At 34.0% G+C, this 22671-nt stretch overlaps 1 protein-coding gene across 4 annotated transcripts in view; it reads right to left on the bottom strand.

The window, feature by feature from the left end:
• LOC149804504 (protein YIF1B-A-like) overlaps positions 1-22291 on the bottom strand; it is a 38021-nt gene extending 15730 nt beyond the window's left edge. The window contains exons 1-6 of one of the 4 annotated variants that reach the window (XM_089940753.1): positions 22138-22291; positions 14002-14157; positions 10136-10272; positions 5872-5976; positions 4261-4339; positions 3819-3876 (exon numbers count right to left, since the gene is read on the bottom strand). In XM_089940753.1, the coding sequence (XP_089796879.1) occupies positions 3819-3876; positions 4261-4339; positions 5872-5976; positions 10136-10272; positions 14002-14157; positions 22138-22171 (569 nt within the window). In that variant the 5' untranslated portion in view covers positions 22172-22291. The remainder of the gene's footprint in view (positions 1-3818; positions 3877-4260; positions 4340-5871; positions 5977-10135; positions 10273-14001; positions 14158-22137) is intronic. The other 3 variants (XM_089940761.1, XM_089940770.1, XM_089940779.1) reach the window with 3 other exon arrangements.
• Positions 22292-22671: the final 380 nt, after the last annotated feature.

Raw genomic sequence — 22671 nt, 5'->3', positions numbered from 1 at the left:
GAGAGAAATCAAAGCTAAGACAATGGGCACCTAGGGGGCATAACTCCTTGAAATACTGACATAAAAAGCTTGAAGTTGTGCTCTTTTATGGTCTCATCAATATGATGTTCAAAGATGCTGCCAGGAATTAGCTGGAGAGAGGCAGCTCACCTTTGACTTGTAAAGGTGGGAAAGAGACACCAAAATTACAGAGTGGTATAAACCTTAAATTGTACTCTTTACACCTGGATACACATCTTTCCTTTCTCCCTTCCATGTATCCAGTGATCTGTTGAAACTGAAATCTTGATATGATCCACCCTGTAGCTGTACTGTATTTGCATTATTCTGCTGACATTTCAAAAATTGATCAGTTTCTGACTGCACTGTGAATGTTTCTCTGTAGAGAGAAACCCACCACACAATCTGCAATTTGGACAGACATCCGCTTGGCTAATTTTGTTAGCTTTAACACAACCATGGGAGTTCATCCCATGCAATCCGAGTCCCAGTTGACTCCGATCCAGAGATACTTGAATTGTTCCCATTTTACCAGAGGCCCCTTGATATGCGTTCAAATTATTAACAGTATCCTGATCAAAGCTGTAAGTCTTGACAGAGGGAACTTCAAAGCAGTCCCCTATCAATTTATGACTGGCCATTGTCTTGAGTACCCCATAATGGATTTTTGGTCATGCAGTCAAACAGTGTAAACTAAGCACACAATGAACCAACTTTAGTCATCAAAACTATAACAGACACAAAAACACATTCAGACTTCGTTTAGATTCTTCATATATTATACAATTTCAGGTTTCACTGCACAAGTTCTTACACATAGCTAATTTCCAACTGCGTGAAAGACAGTCAATTTTGTGTGATTAGCATGCTTTCAGGGCCTGGCAGCATCACTGAAAGCTGCATGCCAAATCTGGTTGCAATCTAACAATCCTTGGTAAAGCTGTTGAAATCAAAGTTATAAGGACATCAGGGGTTCATAATTCCTGTAAATATCACAGAACCCTGAAGGGCAAACTCAATCAAATCACAAAAATAAAAATCAGTATGCCCAATTTAGGTGAAATTCACCAATCTGTAGTATAGTTGCAGAAGCCAAAGAACAGGCAATCACTGACCATAATTTATGTCATGGATGTTATGGAATGATGGAACCCTTAGTCATTCAAGGTCTAATTGATTTAAAGCTGCATGTAAAATATGGTTGATGTGTAACAATTCTTAGGAAAGTTATATTGCAGAAACCAAAGTTAGGAAAATGGGCAAATGAAGGCTAGAAGGCCTTGGGAAAGTTATGTTGCAGAAACCAAAGTTAGAAAAATGGGCAAGGAAGGGATAGAAGGCCCTTAAATGAGGCTGTGAAAATGAAACTCACTGAATGTCTCATCATTATAAAACTGCAGGCCAAATTTGCTTAAAATCCAACAATCCTTGATAACATTATGCTGCAGAAAAGTTATGGCAATGAGCAATCTGGGAACATAACTCGTCTAAATGACACATGGAAATTGAACTCTTTCAAGATTGCATGACGCTGCAAGGTAAATTTGGTTTAAATCATCAGGGTTCATTCAATCTAAAACTCTGGGCTATGAAACCAATAGGTCCTAGCTATTTTCTAAAGGAGCCAGTTTAGCATTTGAAGTTTCATGTGGTTTTCTAGTTTTTGTTTTAAAAAATCAGCTTTTTGGTTAGAAGTAACTTTATAATACATTATACAATTTATAATACTGAATGTAAATACAATCCTTATTTCCAGTCTTTTATGTGATATCATTTTCACTCTTCCCACAAAATGAATATTGAATTCACAGCAAAATCTGAGATATTGATGACAGATTGCCTGTGAAACATTGTCAGGCATAATACAAGTCAAACTTTCTCAAACTTCTATGCAGAATTATATTTACTAAGGGCACATTACACTTGTGCTGTGGTCATTAAGCATTCTTTTAAGTACACAAAGTCTTTTAAATAGCGACCTTAACTCATGTAATAAATCAAACCTATTGACATCTGAATGAGAATTACTTCTTGTGTAACTACTGTGATCACTCTCTTAAATGACCCATTGCCCAGTGGCCACTCATGTTACAGCCAAAATCCCTTGGCACTAACAAGTTCATGCCCAAATATACCTGCTGGGATGGGCAACAGTCTTACGCAGCAACCAGCCAGATATTAGTGGAAAATATGTCAAATTTACCCCAGAAGTGGACATATAATGGGATTTACAGATGGAAATGTCACAAATAGTTGCTTGTTTCTAAATTCAATACAAACGATATTTGTTACAACATGCCAATAAAATACATAACCTTTATCTATATAAAAAGGCATGTAATCTGATTATAATTATTGCAGTATATTTCTTTTATATCCAGTTTTGTCACTTTGATAATTACTGGCTATTGTTATCACTGATACTTAGCAAGTAATCCGATTATATTTATTGCTGTGTGTTCCTCTGATAACAGGTTTTGTCACTCTGATAACTACTGGGTATTATTATGCCCCCCCCCCCCAAAAAAAATGTGTCTCTCCTGCTACACTGGTTTAAAATTAGGGTAGGCAGGCCATTTTTTTAAAAAACATATACTTAAGGTAATTTTTTATATATTTTTTTAAATAGGGGAAAAACTGCGAGGATTGGCAATGAGAAACAGGACAGATGGCAGACTGGAAACAAACATTTTTGGGGGGTTTACTATTGTATGTTCCTTTGATGTCAAGTTTTGACACTTTCATAAATTAATGGCTATTATTACCAATGATAATTAGCAAGTAATCTGATTATAATTATTGCCATGTGTTCCTTTGATGCGAGGTTTTAACACTTTGATAAATTACTGGCTATTATTATGACTGATAATTAGCATGATAAAAAAAATAGCTGACTACTAAGAAGCAGAGTATGGTTCAGCTTAAATACGTGTAACGTCCAGTCACCACAGTTAAAAATGGTTTATTAACCACTGCTGCTTCTCTCAGATTACCAATGTATTTAAGGGGCAACAGATGGAAACCATTTGATCATGTGATCAATCCCTTTTGTAAACATGGAGCACCTCATGTAATAGTTACAAATTAATATGATAGTGGTATAGTTGTCAAAGTGGGAAAACATTTCTTCAGAAAGTGCAAAGTGTCATCAGACACTCTCAGTTTAGAAAGAAATGAGAATGCAATTCACTACTGACAAATTTGACATTAGAAAAATTTAAATAAACATTGTCAGTTATAAAATCGGGAAAATGGAATGGGTGGAGAATGACAGTTTAAAAAAAGAGAAAATGGAATGGGTGGTTTGTGCAATTTGGATTTTTAACATTGCTATAACAATTTTTCAGTCATTTCGCTATAATGTCTGCAGTGTGGCAGTTTATAGTGATATGGCACTGGGGCATCATGCTGCAGACGTGTGGCATCATGTCTCACCCAGTCACATTATCCAAACACCAGCCCAACCAGTCCTAACACTAACCTCTTAATGCTGAGTGCCTAGTGAGGCAGCTATTAGTACCATTTTTATAAGTCTTTGGTATGACTTGGCTGGGGTTTTGAATCCACGACCTCATGCATCCGAGGTGGACGCTGGAATGGGAGAAGAATTATAGTTATAAAAATGGCAAAAAATAGAATGGGTGGAGAATGACAGTTATAAAAATGGGATAATGGAATGAGTTACTGCCAGATGATGCCTGTACTCTGGTTTTATTAAATAGATGGAAGGATGGATGGACAGAGAAGGGTAACACAGCATGTCCTTGCCACATTAAAAGTGGGGAACAAAAAGGCACGAGTCAAAATATATTCCTCACCTTTCTTGAGTTCCTAGCACTACTCCAGCCACCAAAATGTATGTTACAAAGGCCATCACTGAAAAACAGTGAAAACCAAAATAAAATATACATCAATCAAACAAATTCTTCACTCTACTAAATTACTGTTCAAACAGGAAAATTATCAATTAACCTCGTATATCTCTCTCTCAAATGATCAGTCAAATTTCTGTTTTTATAATTTGCCAAGTAAAAATTCAAATTGATGCAAAGATAGTTCATATACCTTGACTAATTGTAACATTACTTAACTTTTTTCTGTGTGCAAATTGCAAAATGAATTCAAGCTGATCAAGAGCAATTGAAAATACTGTTAATGATCAAAACACTGTCAAGATGTGATTGCATTAACCAAAGACTGACTGCAATGACTGTAAAAAATTCCACATATGTCCAGAGTAATATAACCTAAGAAGATTACCTGGTATATATAAATCAGGTGCATTCACTTCAAAACGCGGCGCTATTGGTTCATCTTGGTTATACTTTATAGACCAATCCTGTAGAAAAGTACAAATGAGAACAGACAAGTGTTACTTTACTTAAGTCAGAAATGATTACTTCGATTGTTATATAATATTCACATCTTAAAGGTTATTTGTTAAAATGAAAGAGAGGCCTGGGTGGGTGTAACACCACTCACCTAACTTACATAGCTTAACATCTGATCATTTCACTAAGTTATGTAACATCTTTAACAGTTAAGCTTTTATTTATTTACTTAAGAGTCACATCTTTCACACAACAAACTTTATTGATATTGCAAAATAAATCGAACACTGGAATTGTTGATGTGCCTGTGGTGAGCTGTGTCATAGTGAAGTGCCATGTCTTTTGATGAATCACAATAATACAATCGTTAATAATACAATCCAAGAAAATATCCTAATTTGAAATTTCACTTTAAATCAAAGTCTCTATTTCCAAGAATGTTATTTGTGAGCACTTTGTATTTCCCGAGAAGAATCACTTGAATTAAATAATTCAAATTTCAGCCCAAATGAAACACTGGGAACAACAATAATGCAAATGATTCTGCTCAGATCTTATGGAATGAATAAATAATTAATTTCTCGTAAAACAAGTCCTCAACTTCACTGCACGTCATAATTAACATTTTCTAGAAGAAGAAAAAAACTATTACCAATGGAAAATTTCATTCTGGAAGGCTCCAAATGTTTACAAGATAAAATCTAAGTTATAAGTCTCTAATATAAAATGTAGTAAACATCTAGACTCAGACTGAGATAAACATATTTACAAAACCAAAATCAATGATTCAGATCAGGTAGAAAATGATACTGATTTTGGACAAGATCAAGTCCTAAATACAATTATCCACAGCATATAATGAATAAAAAAACTAACAAACAATGCAAATTAAATATACATAACAGAAGGGAGCATTTTCAACAATGATGAAGATTAAGTGGCAGAGAAATCAAATTTCAATCTGTTTGTTAAATTCAAAAACTTTAACAAATTCTGTTTTGAGAATATGATGTAATTAGGGAAATAATGAACACCATGTAAATATCTTTACTTTCTTAATATTTCATTGGGGATGTTTTCTTATCACTGTTATAATGATAACGTACATCTTAGGAAACACCTTTTGTAGTAACTACCATACTTATCCCGATGTTATTAAATGTTTCTGAGAAGGTAAGTAAAACTACAGATAGTACCTTCCCTAATTATTAAAAGGAAAATTTTAAATTTCGATTTAACTATCAAGCTGAAGTTTATTGGTATGTATTAAATACAAGGGAAAGATTGCAATGCAGCATAAATTATCTCAAATTTACTTTATACTCTGTATTCAAAATTCAGAGAAAATAATTAGCACTGGTTTCATTTTAATTCTACAGAAAATAATTAATGTCTCAACAAAATTGCTTCATTTCTTTGAAATATATACAGACTTGAAGTACGTAATTTAAAACATGAATAATACGAAATATATTATACTGACCTGATGTATGCAATTTATAAAACATGAAATATGAGAATGAGGATTCCATGCACTTACAGAATGTGAAAAAGGAAACAAAAGCAACATCAACTTCTTTCCCACATACGACGTATCAACTGCAAAGTAGTATTTCAATTTGGATGTGGACACGTATTTTTCAAGCTGGAAGTAAAAGACATCTGTGACAACAGAATGAAACATGATATATTTTAAAAGTACATGATAAATGAGTTATTTTCTGGAGGGATTTTACACGAGTGAGAAAGAATGCATGGCTGATATATTTTTTAAAAAAGGTAAATAAATATGTCAATCTTGATAACTGTCATATTACTTTTAAACATGTCAATACTGATAAATGTTAGGTTACCTTTAAATAGGTCAACCTTTATAAATGCTATGTTACTTTTAAAAAGGTCAATCTTTATTAATATTTGGTTACCTTTAATAAGTCAATCTTGATAAATGTTATGTTACCATTCAAATAGGTAAACCTTGATAAATGTTATGTAACCATTCAAATAGGTCAACCTTGATAAATGTTATGTTAACTTTCAAACTGGTCAACCTTGATACATGTTAGGCTAATTTAAAATAGGTAAACCCTGATAATATTAGGTTACTTTTAAATAGGTCAATCTTGATCAACGTTGGGTTACTTTTAAATAGGCCACTTTTGATCCAAGTTTTAAGAATTTGTTTAGAAGATATTAAAGGGTTTTCTAATTTTTAATAATATCAGAAATATTTGACAGCAGATCCAGATCATTTATACAAACATAAAAGCATCTCATGCCAGAATGCTTTCTATAAAATTTGGTCAAATTCTGGAAAGTAGTTTTTGAGACGTTGATTAAAGGATTTTCCACTTTAGTAACAGCAGTCATATTTGATAGTGAATTGGTATCATTACCACCAATTTGAAAACCCTTAATACCAGAATGCTTTCTGTCATATTTGGAAAATTCCTAATTGTTAGCAACAGTAGCCATATGTTATGGTGGAGCAGCATCAGTTGTACAATGGAAGAACTCTGTCAAATTTGGTCAAATTTTACCAAGCGTTTTTACAGATGTTATTTTAAGGATTTAAAAAGAAAAATCAATGCCATATTTGATGGCAAATCAGCATCAGCTGTACAAAATTAAAAGTATTCTATCCCATAATGCTTACTGTCAAAATTGGTGAAATATGTTGATGACTTTTTAGGGAGTCATTTAAAAGTTAGTATATTTTTAGTAACTGTGGCCACATTTGATTTGTATGAAATTAAAGTCTTCTTGCCAAGATGCTTTCTGTATAGCTTGGCCACATTAAATTCAGCAATTCTAAAGAAAAGAAGTTGTTTCAAGGGCTTTCTTGGCCAGGCCAACTACAACTGAAGGACTATTTGTGTTAACATAAGGACAGAGAGAGAGCTGGTCAGACTGATATGTGACTGGAGAGACAAAAGGATTACTGTATATCCAGAACCTTGAGGTGTGGTATTAAAAAAAATGTTCAAAACTCTACAAAATTCAACAAAGCATCACAACAGAAGTATACAAACTTGATCATCTGATTTTACAAATGTATGCCTTGTTTAATGGAATTTCAAGCACAGCTGTGGGATTTGCTGCACACAAATAATACCATTATATATACAGTTCACATAATTAACATAAAAAATGAGCATAACTTGGAAAAAACATCATAGCACCACACATATCATCTAGTGTCTATAATGTCTACCAAGTTTAAATGCAACAAACTGTATACACAAGAATAATGACATTAAACAAAAACAAAACATCAAAGACTGAAATGGGGCATGATAAACAAAAATTTCATCAGAGCATATCCACAACACCACTTGCATGTTTTCACCTCATGATGGTGTCTGGCAAATTTTTGGACCACTCATTATGAGGTGTAGGACCAGCAGTACATGAAAAAACAATCATATATAGTGACAATATATATATATATATATATAATATATATACTCCCAAAACACTGTGCGTACAATGACTGATCAGCATGCATGTCTGCTGGTAAGGACCAAAAGATGACTAAGTTTCATAGCAATCCACTGAAAACTGCAAACATATCTGCATTTACAAACTACATCCAACTGTAAGTCAAAAAGGGCAATAACTCTTCCAAAAATCAAAATATGCATCTTAATACCTCTAACCTCCAGACACCAGAATCAATAGGTTTCTTCATTACTTCATGTGCAAGCCCACCACAAACTTTGCTCAAGGTACTAAATCATTACGCAAAACAAAAATTCTTCTTTCAGTCAAAGTGACCATGATCTTTGACATTTTGACCACAAAACCAATAGGCTTCTTCCTTACCCCAAGTAAAAGCCATCCACAAAGTTTGGGTCTATAATACAAAACCAATAGGCTTCTTCCTTACCCCAAGTACAAGCCATCCACAAAGTTTGGGTCTATAATACAAAACCAATAGGTTTCTTCCTTACTCCAAGTACAAGCCATCCACAAAGTTTGGGTCTATAATACAGAACCAATAGGCTTCTTCCTTACCCCAAGTACAAGCCATCCACAAAATTTGGGTCTATAATACAAAACCAACAGGCTTCTTCCTTACCCCAAGTACAAGCCATCCACAAAGTTTGGGTCTATAATACAAAACCAATAGGCTTCTTCCTTACCCCAAGTACAAGCCATCCACAAAGTTTGGGTCTATAATACAAAACCAATAGGTTTCTTCCTTACTCCAAGTACAAGCCATCCACAAAGTTTGGGTCTATAATACAGAACCAATAGGCTTCTTCCTTACCCCAAGTACAAGCCATCCACAAAATTTGGGTCTATAATACAAAACCAACAGGCTTCTTCCTTACCCCAAGTACAAGCCATCCACAAAGTTTGGGTCTATAATACAAAACCAATAGGTTTCTTCTTTACTCCAAGTACATGGCCATCCACAAAGTTTGGGTCTATAACACAAAACCAGTGTTGTTCAGTCACAGTGACCATGATCTTTGACAATAAGAAAACCAAAGACTCATGTTAACCTCATGTCAATAATGTATGCCAAGTTAGGACAAAGTCCATGGAAAGCTGTACACACAAAAATCTGATGAACCATCATATACAACTGTACATATATATTCAACTGTTTAGATAGACAAGTTGTTATTGTTGTTGTTTTGGAGTTTAATTTCTCAGCCAATGATAGGCTATACAGGCGGCCACTAATTTAGAAAGCTAATGGCAGTTTTCTTACAAACCCACAATGACTGAGCCTGAGACTCGAACCCACATGGACAGAGAAGAGATGGCAGTGATCAGTAAAGGTAAGTGCTTTAGACCACATAGCCCACCCAAGATGGACAAGTCTGATAAAAATTATAACATAAAACTAAAAACTTAATGTTCTACAGATCACTGCAAGCCATGCTGTGATGTGCATGACTTTCAACAATGTACAGATGAAACTTAGATAAATTTTGAGCTTCTTCTTCTACTTTTAGAGTGTGTATGTGATTTAGATTTAGTCTTTCATATGACCTGGCTGGGCTTCAAACCTGCAATCTCCCACATCTGAGGTGGACACTCTGACCCCAGGCCACCAGAGTGGGTATACTTTATACAAAAGCATTTATATTTGATGACAGATCAGCATCATGTCCTGAAAACCCTATATGCCAGTATACTTTCTGTCCATTTCGGTCAAATTATGCTCAGCAATTCTTTGCTGAAGTTATTTCAAGGTTTTATTTTTTATTTTTGATGTATTGGCATAATCTGCACAAAATTTAAAACTGCTGCATGAATAAAAACACTAACAGTAAAGGAAAGCAATACCTATATCAGGGATTTCTTCTGGGATTCTCAAGGATACAAACAATAGACTATTTTATGTCACTGAAAACCAATAAAAATATTACCCAATTGGAAATATTTTAAAAATTCCAATTTTATAAATATCATCCTGAACATGTATGTGCCTAACTATCTAATTTTTTTAATTATCTAAAGTGATGATTCTCATTCCCAATCATGCAACCATGTAGGAAAAAGCAAATGTTATACAGAACACCAAGTTTTACTGGAATCCATATGCTTTAACATTGTTCACCAACATGCTTAAACAGGTTAGGTCAGGCAAGACAGGAATTCCAAACATATCAAAATGTAAGCTTTAGACCTATAATGATAATGTATTACCAAATTTAACTTGAATGCAGCAAGTGATGTAAAAGATATGCGACTTTCAAAATCTTAAATGCTGCTGTCACTGCCACTTGCATAAATATTTCACTGTGCTTGTACAAGCCAAAGAAAAAGAGTGAACAACTACTTACATTTTTATTGACATATTCTTTCCCCTGGCCTGCCAGAGAACTGCCATACTGCATGGCCATATTGGCCATGGGGTCACTAAGGAACTGCTGCCCTGGAATGGACATCTGGGGACTCCCATACGGACCATGATTGTAGCCTGCAAATAGTGACATTGCTCTCTGTGATGTCATATTATGACAAAAGATTTCATGGCCTGGCCTTAAAAGAACAATGACCCAAGTGGGCCTGATATTACTCACCTTCCTGATATCTGCATAATGACCAAATGCAGTTAATAAAGAAATCTGGGTTAGTTGCTTTCTGCAGAAACTTTTTCAATTCTTAGAATAAGCTGATTCAATGTTACACTTTTAGTAATGGTGGTCATAACTGATGTCTGCCTACATCATTTATTTATTCATATTTGTTAAGGCTTTTCACTCTAAGATGCTTTTTGTCAAATTCAGTCATTGGTTTTCAGCAGTTTCTGAGAAGCTACTTCAATGTTTATCTAGTTTTATTAAAGATGGCCTTATCTGATGGCAAATCAGCTGAACAAACTTGAACCTCCTTTATGACAGGTTGCTTTGTGTTAAATCCTGCTGTGCAGTTCTAAATCATTTCAAGGTTTTTCTGACCGCTCTGTTGGCCTAGTGGTTAGAGCATCCACCTTGGATGCAGGAGGTTCGATTACCGGCCGAGTCATACCAAAGACTTACAAAAATTGTATTAACAGTTGCCTCCCTTGGCACTCAGCATTAACAGGTTAGTGTTAGGTCTGGATGGCCTGGTGCCAGTATAATGTGACTGGGTGGGACATCATGCTACATGTCTGTGGCATGATGCCCCAGTGCTAGACGTCACTATAAACTGTCACACTGCAGACATCGTAGCGATATGACTGAAAAATATGTTAAAAAACCAAATCACACACATATTCCAAATCAAGGTTTTTCTATTTTTAATAACTGAGAATATATCTGATGGTGGATCAGCATTATTTATATGATCTTGAAAGCCTTTCATGCAACAGAGCGTTTTTGTCAAATTTTATCATATTCAGTTAGGGGATTTTTTCTGAGAAAAGCCATTTAAAGGTTTGTCTATTTTTAGTAACATCAGACTTATTTCATTACAAGCCAGCATCATTTAAACAAACCTTAAAGTCCTGAATGAAATCTCTCAAATTTGGTTGGAGGATTGTCATCTTTGTGCTGGGGTGCAGGGCTGTACAAACATTATGTTTTCACCAACTTTACAGTCTCATTATTGTGTGACATACTGAAATCTGAATCCTGGACACCATATCCGCATTGTTATTGGAAATTTTAGTCAAACTGATTGGAAAATAAAATCAGTGATGAAACATTAATAATATGAGCTGGATCATCTCAGACAGTTGTGCTAATTTAGGCATTTTAGATTTTGATAGCCGAGATAAACCAACTCCTTCTATACCCCATGACTTTACTACTTTTACCCCAATTGTCACACTTGAATGCATTCATTTTAGGATAATAAACAATAAAAAAAAAACAATAATGCCAACAACAAACCAACCCAGCTACTTCAACATGCTGCCACTTGTGTTGCAGTGAATTCAGGCAAAGCTGCCAGTACTTGATCAGTTTGTTAAGGTTAGCCATAATTTTTTTTTACAAAGATTAAATTTTCCCAGCATGTCAATAGGACCAAGTAAAAGACAATAAAGATTACATTCTTAGTAATTTTTATGTGTTGTGATGTGATTTGGATTTTAACGTAGCTTTAACAATTTTTCAGTCTTATCGCTACGATGTCTGCAGTGTGGCAGTTTATAGTGATGTCTAGCACTGGGGCATCATGCCGCAGACATGTAACATGATGTCCCACCCAGTCACATTATCCTGACACAAGGCCGACCAGTCCTAACACTAACCCCTTAATGCTGAGTGCCAAGCAAGGCAGCTGTTAGTACCATTTTTGTAAGTCTTTCGTATGACTCGGCCGGGGATCGAACCCATGTGTGTGTGTGTGTATGTACATGCATATGCACATGCATGTGTGCATGCATTATTAGGATTTTTAATGTAGCTTTTTAAAAAAATTCAGTCATATCACTTTACTTCATTAAGGTTTTTGATGGTGGAATTTTACTTTATTAAGGTGTCTGACAGTTAAATTTTACTTCATTAATGTGTTTGACAGTTGATTACTTCACTATGGTGCTAGACAGATGAATCCTACTTCATTAGGGTGTTTGACAGTTGAATTTTACTTCATTAAGGTCTCTGACAGTTGAATTTTACTTTATTAATGTTTCTGACACTTGAATTTTACTTCATTAAGGTGTATGACAGTTGAATTTTACTTTATTAAGGTTTTTGACACTTGAAATTTACTTCATTAAGGTTTCTGACACTTGAATTTTACTTCAATAAGGTATTTGACAGTTGAATTTTATTTCATCAAGGTGTCTAAAAGTTAAATTTTACTTCAGTAAGGTGTTTGACAGTTGAATTTTACTTCATTATGGTGTTTATTTGACAGTTTAATGGATAAACACGATAAGACAAGCTGATATAATGGTATCTGAGAACTCCTATGAAAGATGTCTGGCAGTTGCTCAGAGTATGTGCTAGTCAAAAACATTTGATCTACCAGACACGTCAAGCAAAGACATGGATTTTAGGAATATATACATTTAACACCAAAACAGTGTAAATGCAGTGTCTGATTCCTGTGAAGCAATTCTAAATACAGTTTGGTAAAATGGAACATGATACAGCAGCAGCAAGCAGCAAAACTTCTGATGACCTTTACCATGTTTTCTAAACATGTAGCATTGTGACCACGCTATAACAAGATGATTGGGGTCCACAGAACCCAACCTTGTTATCTACCAAACCATGTTATAATCAACCAAGTCTGATAACTGAAGAAAATAATGCATTGTACCCTAAAAAGAGGAGGGGAGGGAGTAATAAAAGGGAGTGCAAAAATATGTACTTTGATTAAATAAAGACAAAACTAATCTGAAATAAGTTTGTCTATTGACAAATTATATTTGTGTAATAAAATCCATAATGTACTAAGAACTGTACATGAATGATAAATCCATAAATCTGAGTAAAAATCACGTTATAAAATTCATGTATCAGTCACACAAAAACAACTAAACAATGGTAGTCACTGTTTGATCTACCAACAGACAGACCGTCCAGAAGACCATTTATCTTATTAACAGTGCATATCCAAAACACCAAATGGAAGTATGTGGTTCAACATCTGTGTCCAAAACAGCGGAGGCTGGGTAAAGGGTCACTTGGTTCCTTTTAAGTTCCTCCTCTATCCTTTGCTGATCTACATGGACTGGTGTCAGTGTGACATACTCTGAAATGATGGAACACTGCAATATCCCTCTTAAAAAATGTGGACAGTACACTTTCAACCACCAACAACTAGGTATAGAACAACGGAATGTTCTTAACCTCTTTAAAATTAATGTACAGGATATCTCATAATAGTGCTCCTGAATATTTACAATCACTATTCCAGTATAAGCTACCTGGTAATACTCCCCACCTGCGATTTATGTCTACCAAACAGTATAAAATTCCCAAACCAAATAAGGAGTTATTTAAAAAATGTTTCCAATACTCTGGAACTCTGCTCTGGAATAGTATTCCAGTTGAGATTAGAAATGCCCACTCTATTTCCTTCTTCCAAACCCAATATATCCAGTGGTTTCAGAGATGAGGCTAAAATAAATAAATTCCTTTGTATGAGGGCCTCAAGGTCGATTAGTTTTTAGCTACTTGTGTTACCTTCTTTAAATAAGGTCATTATTATTATACTTCTTTCCTCTCAATGCCAAAGAATAAGAAAACAGACAAACTATACATACCTTGAGAAGTGGGGGGATACATATATCCCTGCTGTGGTGGGGGAGGTTGAACACTTGTATCCTCAAACAACTGAGGCTGGGAAGTGTTTTGTCCCTTGGGCCCTCTATTCCCTCCTCTCTTTTTTCCACCAGCTGGAGCAGGAGCTGTAACAGCTGCTAAAAATAAAATAAAAAGAGAATAAGGAATTATTGCCAGGAAAATTATTACAAGGAACATTAAAAATGTAAAGTAAATTAACTAGCTACATTTTACGTCTCCTTCAGCTGATATGTAGCTGACTCACAATACTCAACTGTTCATAAATTTATTTCAAAAAAACTTTCTATATACACACACATAGATACATACACACAATATTACAGAATAGGTACTTTATGTATTATTAAATATGGAATGGGTACCATATATCAGTATTGTTACAAAACATACAGAATAATATAAAAACCAACACCATAGGTGTCAACCTATACGGTTTACCCATAATTTGTAAGGTTTTTTCCTGTTTTGTCAGTGTACAGCCTTACAACCATTTTGTACGGTTGTTTCATTAAAAAATTTAAATTTAAATTATTATTATTTTTTGCAGTGAAACTATGGTTGCCAGAAACAACCAATTAAATCATACTCAAAACCGCGATTTTCCTTTGATAATGAAATGAGTTTTTTTATGGTTCAACTCCAGTGTGTGAAGATCTTGTCATTTATCGCTTGGAGATTAGATGCCCACTCGGATTTCTAATATTGACTAACTGTGTAGTAAGTATGTTTTCTTATTTTATACATTATTATTTTATTATTTATATTTATTACTATCAAATGCATAAAGTTTGCATCAATTTTCATACTTTACATAGTGTGGCAATCATGTTGGTGTAACCGATATTCGAATGACTTTTCTGTGTGGAGATAAAGTCGATTTATTAAAATTTTTAACAATACTCTAATTAAAAAAAAAACAATTTAATGATTTTAACACCAGTATTTTATCGTGCTGTTGTTAAGTTTGTCATATAGGTAATGCAAATGGGAAGATGCATTGCCATAATGACGTACGAAGTACAGATACTAAGTGACTCAAAAATATGTAACACTGCCAATTTATATCAAGTTTGTGACCAAAATTGGCACTCCATATAGCAAATTCGTAACTTTCCAAACACTAGATACGCAATTTTAATAGAAACGATCAACAGCTTACGAAGTATAAACTTCCGGACTGCTACTTTGTCAATTTTTTTATATCTAGATTTCAATTTTTGGATAGCACCTGGCATATTATCTTGAGGTTTATGGGGGAAAATATAAATTCGTAACATATTTGTATTCGGGACATCTTCCTCTATCACATGTTAAATCTAAATTTTTAAATTATTTTTTTTATTTTAGTTGAAATATTCCAACCATCAAATGGCTGAGCCTAACTCAAAGAAACGCAACCTTCAAGACACTGACTGATGTCGTGGCAAGTTTCAAGCTGATTGGATTAAAGTTTTCCCTGGCATTGTAGATGTATCCAATTTAGGATCTTCACATGCTTTTTGTAAAATATGCAGTAAAGACATTTAAGTGGTGGTGTCGAGCACATATGATCTGGAGGAACACTTCAGGACAAAACTGCATGAAAGAAATTTTGAAATGAAGAAGGGAGCGTCCATCAAAAGCTTCTCTGCTTAGCCAAAGCAGGAGATAGTGTTATAAGTAAAAAAGAATGAAATAAAGTTTCAGAAATGTAAATAATTATGTAAATATGTGTCATAATAATTTGTGTATAGCATTTGTTGTTTTAAAACTGTTTATCTTATGTTTATCTTATATAATGTATGAATACATTTTTTCGTGTAAGTTTTTTTGGTCTTTGTAAGGTTTTTATTGGTCTGGCATACAGGTTTTCATCTCAAAGGGTTGACACCTATGTAACACTGTGCAAGCAAAACTACTATCCCCACACAACAGTTCTCTCAGTATACAAGGCCAGCGTAAAAAATGCCATAAATACTGACCCTCTTTAACAAGCTAAGCACTGTCCTTAATATAAGATGTGGACAAACAGACAGATGGTCATGCATAGAGGCCAATGTGATCATCACGTCTATACTGTATTTCAAGTTGACAAACTCAGCCAATCAGATGAAGATAACCTAATTAGCATGCATGAATCTTGCTCATTATCAAATAAATGATACACACATGAATCCCAAATGATCAAAATCTAAGCAGGCATAAATCGAACTCATTATTTAAGTTGTCAAGATCTTAATGATATAAACATACATATTCAATGTTCTGATCAAATTCAGATCAGAAATATAGCCTCCAGAGTGGCAACAAACTCAGCCAATCAGACGGAATAATCACCTCATTATTATGCATGACCTCACTCATTACTGAACTTTCAGTGATCTTAATGGTACTGTATATTTTCCAAATCTGATAAAAATCGGATCACAAAGATATGTCATCCAGAATGGTAACAAGGTTAACCAATCAGATGCTAGATCACCTTATTAACATGCAAGGATAACATTCTTTATTGTATTCCTCTGAAACTTTTTGATGACATAAACCCATATTCAAAGTCTGAATATATCAATCAATCAGAAATATGACAAACTAAGAGTACCTGCAATGTACTCTAGATATTTCTTTCTGGTAACAATTTCAAAAATGTAAACTTTATTATTTTCTTCAATATTTGTCAACAACAGCATGTTCCAAAACTGATCCCTATACACTGTTCAAGGGTTGAAAAAGAATTAATGAAGCAGAATGAAAGCTTGGTGCTAAGTTAAATGTTATTTTCCAGCACAAATAGCGTCTTGCATCACATACAAAACTTTATCTACTTGAGGAACAATCTAATAATGGAAGAAAACTGCGGAAAACTTGAAATTATCCTAACAACATGCATAGACAATGAGGATCATAGGAATTAGTAAAAAGAACAGTTAAAAAGCACTGAAGGAATATAAATTAGCACAAAGTACAGTTAGTATGTACTGAAAGCATATAAATTAGCACAAAGTACAGTTAGTATGTACTGAAAGCATATAAATTAGCACAAAGTACATTTAGTATATGTACTGAAAGCATATGAATTAGCACAAAGTACAATTAACAAGCATTGAAACATGAGTTAGCACAAAGTACAATTAATTAAGAATTGAAAGCATGTGAATTTGTACAAAGTACAATTAAGCACTGAAAGCATATGAATATGCACAAAGTACAATTAATAAGCATTGAAAGCAGAACTGTGATGCTAAAACCCAAGAAACAAAATGAAAAGAAACAAGAAAAATGTTTTACAGAGAGCTGAAAATTTCAAAACATATACTTGATCTTTGGCCCCATTTTTCAAAAACACCTCAATCTGAGTATGTAATCATGTACTTTACTCAAATTTGTTTATCCCCAAAAATGTTATGACCAGTCAATTAATGTACAATAGATTTATCACTACACTATTCACAGTACTTTGGATGTATTTCTAAATGATAACAGATTACAAGATTGAATTTTGTCAATGGTTGGGCTGACAGAGTGAGCATTTTTATCCTAAAAACTCAATTCAATATGTATTTCACACAATGCATGGTTTATTCAAACTCACTGCACTAATTCAGCTACAACAGTAAACACACGGAAACACCATTATATTAAAAATTCAGTAACATTAAATTTCTGAATGCTTATGATCAAACCTATATTTCTCAGTATAGAACCATATGGGCCAAGAGAAACCATGAGCTGCAGCATGTTTTTACTCTGTGTGTGTTTAAAATGCATTTTTAATTCCACACATATAGAATCAGGTGCTAATTTCTGTTAAGAGCATTCCAAAGCATAGCCTGTAAATGTAATGAAATTCCATTAATAAAACATGGTCACAATTATTTTTAGTTACAAACAGGATAACCTCTCAAAAGATTCTTTTTACTGAAGTTTTGCATTTAATTATCAACCAATCATTGGCCCTTCAAACGCATATACAGTATACTCTATTTTATGTTCACCTATTTCTCAGCTGGTTCCCATATGTCCACACTGTTAGAACTGTGAGTCCCCCTTTGGTCGCTAGACTAAAGCAAGTATATATTGCATAGGTAGTATGGTCACTAAGTGATGCTACAGAACACAGGGGCCAACTCAAAGTTTAAATATTCAAAGTGGTAATGAATATCTGAATATTAATTAAAAGTGATAAGGTTTACACATGAAAGATATCAATATTTCAACATCAATTTTTTATTCCAACATTTGTCACAAAAGTATTCTTATTCAAATAATACTAGTGTCAGCACTAAAAACAAAATCATGGGACAAATAACTGTTTGCATGAGAATAAGTGCTTAAAAAAGCTGGGCACTCGGGGGGGGGGGGGGGGGGGGCATGGGGCCAAAACCCGGAAACCCACAATCTTGCACTCATGGTATAACACTGCTACACAGGATAAATGTTTCACATGAATCTAGATTTAATATGCAAAAAGGACATTGATCTTGAAAAATGAAAAAAAATGTTTCACATGCAAAGCAACAATTACCCAATGCAAGACTTTCAAAAATTGATTATATTCATAAAAATGGTACATTCAGAGTAAATACATTGACTTTAAAACCATTCTAATACATGGCCTCTTAATATGTTGTTGGAGACATGGTTTAAAAGTCAAGAAATTGCATTTCACACCAAGCCTTTGATTTCTTAATGTTGTCTGTATTTACACTTTTCAGTAATTATGGTGCCATTTTTGGGTGGATAAATTTAAATTTTCATTGAGCTGTCACACATCATTATGCACTAGCCCTTTGAGAAGTTACAAGCCAGAAAATACAGGGCTCTCAAAATAATTTCAGGAAAAGTCCTGGACTCTTCACACATGGAACTTAGGAATCCAAGCTGACAGTATCTTGCATAATCTCAGGAGTCCCTCGCTTTCAATAGGAAAGAAAGGAAAATGAAAATCATTGTTATGTGTTTAGGCTCTTACAAAATGTAACAAGAAAAAAGTGAAGACAACAAGCTTTGTAAAATTTAACAAATAATTTATTTCCCTAGAAAAACAAGGTAAAAATTAGAAAAAGAACTTATGGTTCTATGAATCAAATCCAAAAATAATCCAAGAATTAAAAAATAGAAGTCCTAGTAATAAAAAGTCCAAATGAAACCGAGTTTAAATCCCAATGAAATCCCAAATGGAAAGCGATGATGTGTGCTGTGGTCAGCATCGCACTGATGTGTTAAAGCAAAGAAAATAATATTCCAATTTTTGAATTCTGTGTAAATTTTGATAACTGTCCTTGTCCAAAGAATTTACAGCACCAGTATTTCCAGAAAAAAACAAACTTGTAATCCAAATAAATTAAATTAAACAAAACAATTATCCCAAAAACTGGTCACAAAATAAAACACTCTAACTTCTCAAGTGTTAAGGCACTAATGACTATTCTGTCTCAAAACATCAATAATAAATCTAGCTATGATGCAAAATAGATGACCGGATGTGGGTCAATCTTCTGAAAATAAATCCTAATTGATACATGTTATTTGTCACATACTCCAAGTATGGCCTCGATTTCACTCTGAGAAAGAATTTTAAAAAATATAAAAACATTGTTTACCACAACTCTTACTGGTTCTGAATCAAGATCAGGAACTAGGTCAGCATTAGTTACAAAGTCTCTATAAAGTTGTTTAGGTCAAAAATATATAAAAAATCAGTCATAACTGAACTCTATCAAATCCAGTAAATAAAGTTACATTACAACAGCAAGTAATGGAATTTTAAAAAAATTAAAACTTACAACAAATTAAATTAAATCAAATAGGCACAACAGCATGCACTCATTATTTTAAGTGTCAGGAAAATATTTTTCAGTGAATAGAATGTTAGGTTTAAACAATATACACATAAATTTATGATTTTTTTAATCCCTAAAATAATACTAAAAACCAAAGTAAACCACAATAATAAAATCATTAACAATTAAGATTCAATCTCAAGAATGATGTCTTAAAATGCAGTATAATTTTTTCTACAACTAAAATAGCATCTCCATTCCCACCAAAGAAACTTACACGAGTAAATTCATGGCATTACACTGTACCTTATATATATAGGTTAATTACCATCATTAAATTAAACAAAGGAATGAAAAAATATACCTAGCAGCATATGAGCAAAAACAAAATGAAATCAAAATAAATATGCAAACTGATGAACCTTGTTAAATGCCATACAAGTTGACCATGAATAAAGGTGGGGTATAATGTAGGCTCAACAGAAAGAAAAAAATGAATTAATCTTGGTATATTATGGTACCTAAATACATGTAGCTTGAGACAGCAAATTTGAACCATTGCATATCTGAACTGTTGTTAAGATAAATTCACGCAAGCTTTAGGTATGAACCAATCAAATGGAATGTTCATCTTCTGTGGAATTTGTTTCCTCTTGCTTTTGTTGGCTCATTTGCATTATAAGTCCATTTCCCCAAAAAATGAAAACACATTTTGCTGACTAATTTTTACGAGTCAACATACTTTACTGGATTCAAACACCTTTACAACAAAATAGGGCATAGTTTACATGCCAATTAACTACAGGTTATTACAGACATACTAAATAAAACATGGTTTCTATGAAGTATGTTATAGTGGCATTCAAAGGGGCAGTATTAACCATAAATTAGTCACAATGGCTTTATGCCTGTTAACTAAAGTCAAGCCTTTAGCTATTCTGCAGTCTGGCCACAGTTGACCAAAATATGAAATGGGGAACAGTCCTGGGGGAAAATGAGGTGCATCACAGGGGCATGCCGCTGGATGAAAAGGTGTATCCTTTGAGAATTTTGTGTGTATTTGATCCGGAAGCCTGGGTTCCAGAGAGCCATGAACAGAGAGCTAATAAGACATCAAAAAGGAAACTTAAAAAGTAAGATGGCAGTCAAATGTCAAGAAGTACATTTCGGAAATGAAAAGATCTGTATCACTAGCTTGAGTTTAAAGAGGTGAAAAGAGGATGTACCGAGAAAAATAATGAGAGCAGACAGCTGAGCAATGCATGTAAAGATGGCTGAGTGGTTGATGGCACTAAAAGAACTAACTTGCAGCTATGTCATCTGATGAGTGCTGACTATTTTATACTGTTTATTATGTTGCTAAATCATAAATTCCATGGAAAAAAAGTCAGTGGCTTAGTGAGTTAATGGATTTTCACAATTTAAATGTGTTTAAGAGGATTCACAGGGTTCTCAATAGATGTATACCCTTAGGTTTTGATGCTTGGAAATTAAATGTAACCCATTTCTGATGCATGGACATTGCAACCTGTGCATTTTTATGACGCACATTGATTTGGGATGGAGCATCAGTCTTAATTATCTCTGATTTGCCTCTGGCACTATTTCCAACTGAGCATGCTGTCAATAACAAATTTACTGTATGCACCAGTAAATGACAACTGCTAGACTAGTATTTACATCATACTGGCCAGCAATATCACACCTAAGTAAAATAAAAAATAAACTTGATGGAGCTAATGAAATCGTTTAAAAGGATTATAAATATCTTGAACAAAACGAAACTATCTAAACACTTTATTCAATATTAGTAACTTAATCCGATTTCAGCATTCCTGGCTCCCATCACATTCCAGCCAACAGAACTGCTGGTCAACATACCTTAAAAACATGATTTTTTGCTTTATTTTGTAGAAAAGCATCGATATGGGCTGCCAAGTGTGCGTGATATACCTGAAAATTTTACTTTTTGTTCCGAGGTTAGTCGACTTCGGAACACACTACATAACGCCGTCATTCAGGGAGTAAGACGGCGACCTAACAAACACAAATTTCAGGGGAGGCGTCTTGCACTGTAGTGCAGGATTACACACACCCCACTTAAAACTACCAGTATCATAGTGAAAGTCTTACACTGTACGACAATTTAGAATCCATGTATTATAATGGTTTTTAACTCGTTGTTTTAGCTGTACATACCATTTTAATGAATATGACCCAAATTAATATCAAGCTTGCGCAGAGTATCCACGTGTGCACAGCAATATAATAAAATCTACAGCACAACATTCTGAGACTGCAAACAACAATCATATTTTACAAACCGTAACGTACACTTACGCTGTCTAAAACCAGACGGTGCATCCATTTTAGCTTATATGTATATGTATATATGTATATTTCTGCGACTATATGTCAGAATGCAACAAAACAATGACTCAAATATGTCAAGTTTGACAGAAACCAACTTGCTATGTTGGCAAGACACACAGACAGACGGAAACTAACAAGGGCGGCAACTCCTATGAACATAAGCACAACCTAGTGATACGCTGATGGACTCGCGGTACTAATTCAGTCCCATAGTCAACCTATGCAAACACCATGATATTAAAAAACAGTAACTTATTTTTTAAGTGCTCATGATCAAACCTATATTTATCAGTGCTATTGGAACTGAATTAGTACAGTGAGTCCTATAGTTCGTTCCACATAGTATCGTAAATTTTTCCGATCTGTAAACTCACTAAACTTTCAGGCCAGCGTCATTAAATTTAGCTAAAAGTACTTAACTCGGTTCACACAAAGTATTTAAAACTAATCTGGTGGTTTTAGCTTATGAGAATCACAGGGGTCCGTATCGTTGCT

Source organism: Sinohyriopsis cumingii, chromosome 2, assembly GCF_028554795.1.
Source record: "Sinohyriopsis cumingii isolate HCF-2022 chromosome 2, ASM2855479v2, whole genome shotgun sequence".
Classification (NCBI taxonomy): Eukaryota; Metazoa; Mollusca; class Bivalvia; order Unionida; family Unionidae; genus Sinohyriopsis; species Sinohyriopsis cumingii.
This window is presented reverse-complemented; position numbering and strand designations above follow the sequence as displayed.